Source organism: Aptenodytes patagonicus, chromosome W (genome assembly GCF_965638725.1).
Source record: "Aptenodytes patagonicus chromosome W, bAptPat1.pri.cur, whole genome shotgun sequence".
Taxonomy (NCBI): Eukaryota; Metazoa; Chordata; class Aves; order Sphenisciformes; family Spheniscidae; genus Aptenodytes; species Aptenodytes patagonicus.
Window position 1 is genome coordinate 30,390,656 of NC_134981.1, and position 10,577 is coordinate 30,401,232.

Below are 10,577 nucleotides of genomic sequence, written 5' to 3' on the forward strand. Positions count from 1 at the left end.
GGTGCTTTATCTGTGTCCCCTGTCCTGCATCTGACATGGGGGAAGGCAGGGAGTGAGTGATGTGGGGAGACCTAGAGACAAGCTTCCCACTGTCCAGGGAACCTCCTGTCATTGAGACTATGTACCATCCTCCCGAATCATCTATTTTATTTGCAAATGACTGTTTTGTAGCATTCTGTTCTGAATCGAAGCCTCTCTGGCCTTGTAATGGCATTGCATAACATTTACAGCAGGTTACATGAATGCTTCTGCTGATTGTGCACTTCCAAAGTTTCAAACCCCATAACAGGTCTGAATATAAGCTGGCAAAGTAGGAAGGCATTTCCTTCACCCTGAAGCATTCTGGAACAGCTTCTTCTCAAAAGAAAATATTGGGAGCTGTTCAATTTAGAGAGAAAGTAGAGCTTAAACTCATGTCAACTCTGGTCTAATTTTAATTCAGGGACAGCAACAATGCTGCTTGCACTCAGCTGGTAAAGCAAAGCTATATGGAAAGAGAATCACTGTATTTAGCTTTTATTGTGGTAATACCTCAGTTGTTAAGTTGCTACACAGGAATGTTATTAAATACCCTGTTGCATAAAAAGGGGCCACGTCTGCATTTTTGTAGTCACAGCCGAGGTTGTGTCACGCAGCAGAGAACAGGATAGATGCGCTATTGCTCACTGCTACCCCTCTTGCCTTCAAAAGGTTACATTATATACTCATTCCAGTGGATGGAAGTGCTATGTCTTCATCTGTCTCTTTCTTCAAGGCAGGTTAAACAGTATTTTCCAGAAGAAATCTGGGCACAGAGAGGACTTTGGGCATGTCAGACCCTGCTGGGAGAGGACGGGAAGGAAATTAATTTCCCCTTGGACATCTTCATGGGCCAGCCCCAGTGTTAGAGACAATGAGGATGCTCTGACTGAATTCTAAAGCTTTCAGTTTAATGCTTTATTTTTTTTTAAATACTAATACCTACTATTAAGTACACATTCTTTGCAGACTCACAAGAGATTCCCTTGCTACTCGCGTTGAATTTCCTGGAGTTACTCGGGAAAATAAACTCTCCTTCCTACTCACTTAGAGGATAGTCATGTTTCTGCCAATGCAGGGGTTGCTGTACCTCAGTTTGTGACTCATAAGAAATTAAAAAAAAGTTTGGAAAATAAACAGTAGGAGTCTTATTCCAACACTCTTATTTAGCTGGAAATTATCTGAAATTTGAGTTGTTTTATTGCCTTCAGTCAGCTAATTCAGGGGAATGAAATCTTTGCCTATTATCGTGGCAAAATCTGTCTTTGAATTAATATGATGATTAAGAAGAAACTGCAGATTTACAGTGCTCTGTCCTGCTAAGGTGGTGTTTATGCTGTAGCCAGACCGGTATGCACATGTCTCTGTTAGAAGCTGGAATTATGTCTGATGCATTGTTCCTGATTTAAAATACCATCATATCTCTGTTTTCTTACAGAATGAAGAGACGTAAGTGTCCCTGCAAATGTCCCGCAAGAAGGAAGATTCTGATCCTGTGTGTTATGGGGTGGCTGATTGTACTGCTGAAACTCCTCCATGTTGAAAGACACTTTTTCCCACCTAAGGGCATTTATTTGGTTGAGCACTTCTTGAGCACTTCTTCTTATGTTAGAAACAGGTATTTGTGGGGGTGAAAAGCGGCACGGACTCCGGCAGACACGGCAACCAAAGACCTTTATTGCTCTTTGTTAGCATCTTTTATAGCAAGCAGAAGTGTACACGCGCTACCTGCAGCTTGCAGATAGGTTATAGCCTTGTGTTCACGCGCATCTATGCTCTAGCAGATTGGCCCGTTCTTTCTGATCATGCGAAATGCCCTCATGGTCTTTATCTTGTTTTTCTCCTTCCAGCTGCACATTCCTTTCTCCGTTGTTTTCTGCTTAAGTGCCTTGTCATGCCAGGTGGTACAGTGTTTGCTCATTAAAATCAAACTCAGGAATGTCCGTTAGTGAGATTCCCATCCCCACATCTCCCCCTTTTTGTTTTACTAGAAACACTGCTGAAACAGATCTTTCAATCATTTTTCGCATACCTTGTAACAGACACGGCACACAAACCAGGATGCAAAGAAACATTACTAAGCATAGCCCTCCTAGCTTGGCTAGTCCTTTTAACCAGCCACTTAGACCCCATTTCCCGAATAATTTATCCAACCAGTCCCAGGGGTCTTCCACTCTTAGCTTCTGTACTCCTTCCTTCAACATCTGAATGCTGCGGTGAATTGATTCCGAATGATCAGATAGGTTCATACAACACATTCCCTCCAACTCTTCACACCCATGGCCTTGCGCTAAAAGCAAAAAATCTATCGCTGCTCTATTTTGCAAAGTAGCATGTCGTATAGAATCTACATCCATTAATAATCCCGTTAGTGCTTCAGAGGTTGCATTTGATTGTTTCGCTAGCCAACATCCTAATTTATTTAATGTGACCAAACTCTTTGCTGCTGCGACACCTGGAGCCAAGATTGCAACCGCAGCTATAGTGTTCCGGTTCCATAGGTCGACAGCATCATCACATTGTGAAGTGTAGGCATGTGCTCTGCGCTTACTGCGCGTCTTAGGGGTGCTCCTTCTGTGGTCTAGGATCATAGATGTGTTTGGCATTAGTAGAGTTAATCTTCCCAACGAACACGGCCCACCTTTAATATGAGAGGGAATGCCAGGCCAGGCTCAGGAAACATTGGCCCCTGAATAATTGAAATACAAACACCAATCCATTTTTATGGACCCTAATAGCTCAAGTTCCTGAGGTTCTATTGGCAAGTGATTAAGATGTGGTAGGCATCCATCCCAATTGTCAGTGGCGTGTCGTCCCCCCCCGCAGGCCTCCTTGAAAGAACTAATCAGGCCCAAGTCCCAATTATCTAAAGGAAGCCCCACTAGGCAGGTAGAAAAGGGGTTCCGGGGGAAGATATCGACAGGCAGATGGAATCCTGTCCTGTCTGATTGGCCAGAGTTACCCAAACATTTTCCTTCGGCTGTGAGGGTGCCCATAACGCAGCAACCGCACACAGTGATACTAGCCACAAGACACCCCCCCATGCTGGCGTCATGGTTTACGTTCTCTTTTTGTTCCGTTTCCACCCAAGTCGTTTGTCACACTGTCGTTTGGTACTTTCCCAGTCCGTTTCCCACACAGTCCACAGCTGGGGGACACAATGTGATCTCCCACACACTAGCTGTAGATTCTGTGGTTCGGCGTTCCCGGTGGTATTCCCTTTACACCTTGTGCACCTTCCTGCCCGGAACTGAGAGTGACAATACCGGGTTTTGGGGTTTTTTTTTTTGCAATTATCACATTTGCACAAAGTCCATGCGTGATGTGTTGATCCGGGACACTGGACGCAGGGAATTCCTGTCACCTCTCGATTATCCAGTTGACTGTTCTCTGCCGCCTGGTGTTCCCAGTCCACGGCTAATGGCAACCCACTTGGTCCCCTATATACCCCAGCACGGCCTGGTCCACTAGGTGGTTCCCCAAATATCGAATGAGATACTTTGTGTAAGTCCCAGTAATCTACTTCAAACCGTTGATGCATCCGTGGGCTCCTTGGGCTCCTTGTCCAGATACGGTCAAACGCAGTGGGCAGGTATCCACCGGGGTCCACGATCTGTGGAAACACAAGCATATCCTCTCCCCCATGTTATAAGATCATAAGGGCCTTCCCACTGGCTATTTTCCAATGACTTGACCCACACCCGAGCCCTTTCTCCTGCTGGAGAAGCCGAGTTACAAGATGTAAAGTGTCTCGCTATTACCGTGTTAGGGCTGCCAACTGCTGTCCTGTCTTCCCTTATTGTAAGATGATTTAACACATATATTGCTTTATGGAGGCGGGCTTGCGGTGATTCCCCTAGCATTCCCCCTTTTTGTTTTTGTAGTAGCTGCTTGAGAGTGAGATGAGCCCGCTCAACGATACCCTGGCTCTGAGGGGAATAAGGGATACCAGTGATATGTCGAATGCCCCATTGTGCCAAAAAGGCCTGCGTTTTTGCGCTTATGTACCCGGGCCCATTGTCCGTTTTGATCTGGTGTGGAACCCCTAGAGCAGCAAAGGCCCCTTTCCAGTGCCGTAAAATATCTTTGCTTTTTTCTCCGGTCTCTGCGGTCGCCCATAGAGCTCCGGAGAATGTATCGATGGAAACATGCACATATTTTTGTTTGCCAAATTCTCCGATATGAGTAACATCGGATTACCAAATCTGTAGGGCCTTTTCTCCTCGGGGATTTACCCCTGTTTGGGGTATGGGAACTAATTGCTGACAGTCAGGACACATTTGTACGATACTTCGTGCCGTGTCCCAAGTCAACCCAAATTGTCAACGCAGCATTCGGGCAGATTGATGGAAAAACTCATGCGACAATCGGGCTTGTGTAGAAATGTCTGGTACAGGGATTGTCCATATGGGGGCAGCGAGACGATCCGCTCGCGCATTCCCTTCTGATATAAACCCTGGGAGGGAGGTATGACTCCTCACGTGGAGCACGTAATACGGGTTTACGCGGCGATTCAACAAGTCCCATACCTGTTTGAACATTAAAAACACTGGTTCGTTATCAACTTCTTTGAGCCAAGCCTTTTCCAAGCGCCTGACAATGTTGGCGACGTACTGAGAATCAGTAACCAAATTTAATGGCATCTCCCATTGGCGAAAGACCTGAATTACTGCGTATATTTCCACCAGCTGAGGACTTCCTACAACATGGTGAACTTGATGTTTCCATTCCCCTTTTTCACACCACACTATAACTGCCTTACCTGTTCGTCCTGATCCATCGGTGAATAAGGTGGGTCCTTCGACAGGTACCTCCTTACTCAACGATTCAGGAATTATACTAATTTCCTCATTAAGGGAGAATAATTTGTGAGATGGATAGTGAATTAGAATTTGTCCCTTAAAGTTTTCCAGCGCTATCTGTAGTTCTAGGCTATTAGCCTCACACCAATTAAGGTGGTCTTTAGTCAGTGGGAGATAAATTGTTTTAAGATCTGTGCCCGTTAATTCCAAACATCGCGTGCGTCCCTTTCGCACAAGCATCGAAAACATTTTCACCCTTGTCACTATCATTTTTGGTGCTTGATGCGGCAGGAATACCCACTCAATGATGGCTAAGGGATCCTGGGTACCCTTGGTGTCCCATTGGCCTAAGAGGCCCACTGCTTGTCGGGACTGATTCAGGACATACAAGTTAACTCCCAATCCTTCAATTACGCGTTGTGCTTGCCTTTCGGTAAGCGCCTGTGATATTTTTTGTAGCGCTTGTTTGGCCTCTGTCGTTAATTCTCGTGGAGATGTCAACTCAGGATTACCCTTTAACAACTTGAACAGTGGGTTTAACATGTCATTATCTATTCCCAGCAATGGGCGTACCCAATTGATAGTCCCTACTAGTTTTTGCAAGTCATTCAGTGTTTTAATGTTAGATTGCAAGGTTATGGGTTGGGGCTGTATTGTATGTTCTAAAATCTTCCACCCCAAGTACTTCCACGGGGCTTGCACTTGCACCTTTTCAGGAGCTATTTGCAAGCCGTATGTCTTTAACCCCTGCAACATATCTTTCATAACTGTGATGAGTTCCTTTGGGTCTCGTCCGGCGATTAAAATATCATCCATGTAGTGATAACAAATTAAGTCAGGATATTTGTTTCTTATGGGCGACAACACACGTGCAACATACATTTGACATATTGTGGGACTGTTTTTCATGCACTGGGGCAACACCGTCCAATGATATCACAACCTAGGCCCTTGATGGTTTACAACTGGGAGAGAGAAGGCAAATCTGGGAGCATCTTCCGGCGCTAAGGGAATCGTGAAAAAGCAGTCTTTCAAATCGATAATCACAATGTCCCATTGACGAGGTATCAATGTCGGTGAAGGCATACCTGGTTGCAATGTCCCCATATCTTGAATCACGGCATTTACTTGCCGTAAATCATGTAGAAGTCTCCATTTACCACTTTTCTTTTTTATAACAAACACTGGGGTGTTCCAGGCGCTGGTGGTGGGAACCAGATGTCCTTGACTCACTTGCTCGTCCACTAACGTTTGCAACGCGTCGGCCTTTTCCTGTGATAGGGGCCACTGATCCACCCACACTGGCTGATCGGTGAGCCGTGTGAGTCGAACGGTGGGCCGAGCGCCAGTGACCCCCACTAAAAATGTTGATGCGGATCAGCAGTGCCAATCACTAGTCCCCAAGTGCTCAAGACATCTCGTCCCCACAGGTTTAACGGCACAGGAACCACAAAAGGTCGAATAGTTGCAACCTGTCCTTCCGGGCTTACAATCTGTATTAAGTTGGCACTCTGCCTGGACGTCGACAGGCCTCCGATTCCCACCAGCCCCGCGTCGACCGGGATGGTTTCCCATGATCCAGGCCACTTTGCAGTACTGATGATAGTAACGTCTGCCCCTGTATCTATCATTCCCTTCACTACCAGTTGTTCCGGCTTGCTGCCTTTATTCTTTAGAGTGCAGGTCAAAGTGGGCTGAGTTCTTTGGACAAGCTGAGTCCAAAAAATATTTGGTTCACCTGTTGACCCAAATCCACCAGCCCCCCGGGAAATAGGATCCCGATTACGAACCATACTCTTAAAAGGAACTAGCTGTGCAATCCTACTTCCAGCTGGAATAAATACTGGAGGAGAGGGGGTCCATAGCAACGCTTGCAGCTGTCCCGTATAATCAGAGTCGATAACCCCAGGTAACACAAACAAACCCTGCATAGTAGCACTGGACCTTCCCACCAATAGGGCACTCAGCCCCTGGCCAAGGGGGCCTCTCACATTGAGGGGCACCCTGTGCACAGTCTGATCGTTTATAGAGAGATTGGTGGCTGTGGAGACATCCACTCCGGCACTGCCGATGGTTCTGGCCTTGAGGTGATCCAGGCCTGCTGAGACAGCGGTCTCATGGGGTTTTGGGGTTGGGGATTTTGGGGTGGCATTTGTGTCGGTGCGCGCCCCCACCTCGCGCTCGACTTCCCGTTTCCCGACAAGGGTCGACCGCGGAGATCGTACTTTGACCGGCATTGATTAACATAGTGCCTCCCCTTGCGGCAGCGTGGGCAAATACCAGGGGGCTGCTGAATTCCTTCTGATCCTCCCTTCTGTACAGGATTCTCAGGACATTGCCGTTTAAAATGCCCCGAGTTTCCACAGCGGAAACACGCTTTGTTACCGGGACGCAAGGCAGCGGCTAAACAGGCTGCAAAAACCTCATTCTTATGTGTAATTGAACCCACATGATTGCACGCGTCAAGCATGTCTGTTATGGTCGGATTTCGCAATGTCTGTAAGACTCTTTTACAGTCCTCATTGGCATTCTCTATAGCCAATTTCATAAGCAATGCCTCTTTGGCTTCAGGATTTTGTATTTGTTTTTGAATAGCTTCTTGGAGCTTGTCGATAAAATCCATATAAGGTTCGTTGGTCCCTTGCTTAATGCTAGTAAAGGATTTTACCGGTCGTCCTGTATCAGGGACCTTTATCATTGCTTGAAACGCAAGGTCTGCTGATTGTCTTAAAATTTCAGGCGCCAGCCGTGCCTGCAGTTGCGGCGTATTGATAGGGTCCTCCCCCATTAACTGAGCGAGTCCCGCGGCCCGTAGCGGGTCTTCCGCTCGCCGCTCCAAGTTCTGTAAAGCTGCACGATCACAGAGCTCTCGCCAGTGGGCTTGCCAGAGCACTCTTTGTGTAGGGGAAAATATTAAATCAGCTAACGCTTTGGTATCAAAAGGGGTTAACAAGTGTCCCTTCACAATATTTTGCAATAGGCTCTGTGTAAAAGGCGCTCCCAATCCACATTGCATGATGGTCCGCCTTAACTCCTTAACCAAATCCCATTGAAGGGGCTGCCAACTGTTAGGACCTTGTTCACTAATTATGACAGGGTATGCCACAGTAGAAAGGTCTCCTTCTGCCAAGGCTTGTTGTCGAACAGCCTGCCAGTGAGCAGCCGGATCATAGTTTAAGGGTTCATTGTTGTGGCTTGAGACCCCTCTGCTCTGTTGTTTAGGAGACTGTCCGAGATCACTTGATATCGTCAGGGCCGAAAGAGCCTCGGTCAGAAATTTTTCCCCTCCCTCAGGCTGATCTGTCCCACTCGGACCGGGCAAAGGTTCCGAGGGAGCCTGGTCTGGAGTGGCCAGAGTCAGTGGATCAGGAGCAGTGGCTGCCACCACAGCTTGATGGGCAGTACGATCACACTTCAATTGTTTTAACGTATCTGAGACTAAGCGCCATGTAGTAAGGACCGTTTTTGCAGTCTCATCTCCCCTGGTAGCTGCATCCCACAACAAGTTCCCTGCTTTATCCCAAGTCTCCTTCTGAAAAGCAGTAGCCGAATCAGGGGGAATTCCCTTTCGTTTTAGCCATGAAAGCAATAGGCGGAGGGTATGGTCATCATACTTAACTCCACGCTTTTCTAACAGTTTCTTAATAATACATAGTATAGATTCCTCCTCCTTAGTTAGTTGCGATCCCATTTTAAGTTTCCCAGCTGCTCACCTCTGCTCCGACGAGGCGATGATTCAAAGTTCCGGCTCCAGCTCTTTCCTGAGACTGCTCTGTCTCCCGCTGGCTATGACTCGTTCAGCTGGCTCCCCACCGGTGCTCTGTTCCAGCATTTTCGCCCCACGTTGGGCGCCATTTGTGGGGGTGAAAAGCGGCACGGACTCCGGCAGACACGGCAACCAAAGACCTTTATTGCTCTTTGTTAGCATCTTTTATAGCAAGCAGAAGTGTACACGCGCTACCTGCAGCTTGCAGATAGGTTATAGCCTTGTGTTCACGCGCATCTATGCTCTAGCAGATTGGCCCGTTCTTTCTGATCATGCGAAATGCCCTCATGGTCTTTATCTTGTTTTTCTCCTTCCAGCTGCACATTCCTTTCTCCGTTGTTTTCTGCTTAAGTGCCTTGTCATGCCAGGTGGTACAGTGTTTGCTCATTAAAATCAAACTCAGGAATGTCCGTTAGTGAGATTCCCATCCCCACAGGTATTCCTATCTTAGAAATGACTTCCAGTATGAAATTAATTGTTCATCTATATACGAACAAGATCCCTGTGAAATTGGCAAGAGTTTAGAGATAAGAAGAAAAGAGATAATTGCTTTAGATGATGAAGATGTAGCAATGACAAGTGATTGCCACGTGTATCATTTACTTAGGAAATACTACCTAAAACCTGTTTCTCCAGAGGAAGAGAATTTTCCAATAGCCTATTCCTTGGTTGTTCACAAAGATGCAGTAATGGTAGAAAGGCTCATACATTCTCTGTACAGTCATCAAAATATTTACTGCATCCATTATGACCAAAAAGCAGCAAAAAGTTTCAAATCTGCTATGAACAATCTAGCTAAATGTTTCCCCAATATTTTCATCGCGTCAAAATTGGAGACAGTGGACTATGCACATATTTCAAGGCTGCAAGCAGATTTCAATTGTTTGTCTGATTTGATGGACTCTTCAGTTCCCTGGAAGTATGTTATTAATTTGTGTGGCCAAGATTTCCCTTTGAGGTCGAATTTCCAGTTGGTTGCTGAACTGAAGAAACTTGGTGGAGGAAACATGCTGGAAGCTGTAAAGCCAAGCAGTAGCAAAAGAGAACGATTTACTTATCACTATGAACTTATGAAAGTGCCTTATGAATACATGCAGATGCCTGTAAAAACCAACATTTCCAAGAATCTGCCACCTCATAATATTGAGGTATTTGTAGGCAGTGCCTATTTTGTTTTAAGTCGAGCATTTATTCGATATACTTTTGAAAGCTCTCTTGCAAAAGATTTTTTTGAATGGTCAAGGGATACGTACTCTCCGGATGAACATTTCTGGGCCACCCTTGTACGTGTTCCTGGGGTCCCTGGGGAAATTTCAAGGTTGGCCCAGGATAGAACAGACCTACAAAGCAAAACTCATTTGGTGAAATGGAATTATCTTGAAGACCATTTGTATCCTCCGTGCACTGGTACCCACCTTCGCAGTGTCTGCATCTATGGGGCTGCAGAATTAAGATGGCTTATGAATTACAGGCACTGGTTCGCCAATAAGTTTGACTCCAAAGTAGACCCTGTCCTGGTAAAATGCTTGGCAGAAAAACTGGCAGAACAACAGAAAGAGTGGGTTTATTTGTCCTCTGATAAATATTTTCTGCATATATATTCTATGAATGCCTCACTATAGCAGTACTGTCTTCCCTGCTGTCAGTACTGTGTACTGTTATAGCACAGGGCCTGTAGTTCCTCTGCCTTGATCTGCTGCAGGATGTTAGCAAGCAAAACGTTCGTTCTGCATAAAGTTCAGGGCCCTGGAGAGCCAGGTGCCTGGACATTTATTTATGAAAAGTCATGCCTCTCTGATTAACTGTTTTGTAACTTGCTACAATAATCCTGTAATTGTTCTTCAAGGTGATTCTGAAAGGGTAAGGTTTGCTTTTGGAGACTGTGGCGCTGTCTGTCCCAATGGAATATTTCAGAAACATGTTTTACATCAAGTGTGTTTGCGTCTTTCCTAAGAAACTCCAACATGTCTGCCTGCCTGCCCCCTTTTCCT

At 46.0% G+C, this 10,577-nt stretch overlaps 1 protein-coding gene across 1 annotated transcript; it reads left to right on the forward strand.

Annotated features, from left to right (window-relative positions):
- The first annotated feature begins 1,457 nt into the window (after window positions 1-1,457).
- On the forward strand, window positions 1,458-10,208 carry LOC143172132 (beta-1,3-galactosyl-O-glycosyl-glycoprotein beta-1,6-N-acetylglucosaminyltransferase 4-like). The gene is made up of 2 exons (XM_076361385.1): window positions 1,458-1,636; window positions 9,023-10,208. The coding sequence occupies exons 1-2, from the start codon at window positions 1,458-1,460 to the stop codon at window positions 10,206-10,208; spliced, it is 1,365 nt and encodes a 454-aa protein (XP_076217500.1).
- The last annotated feature ends 369 nt before the right edge of the window (window positions 10,209-10,577 follow it).

Bases quoted from the DNA above. Each gene is read 5' to 3' on its own strand.
- LOC143172132 (XM_076361385.1), top strand. From the start codon at position 1,458: ATGAAGAGACGTAAGTGTCCCTGCAAATGTCCCGCAAGAAGGAAGATT. The intron at 1,637-9,022 runs GTATTTGTGGGG...CCATCCCCACAG, and splicing joins TCTTCTTATGTTAGAAACAG to GTATTCCTATCTTAGAAATG.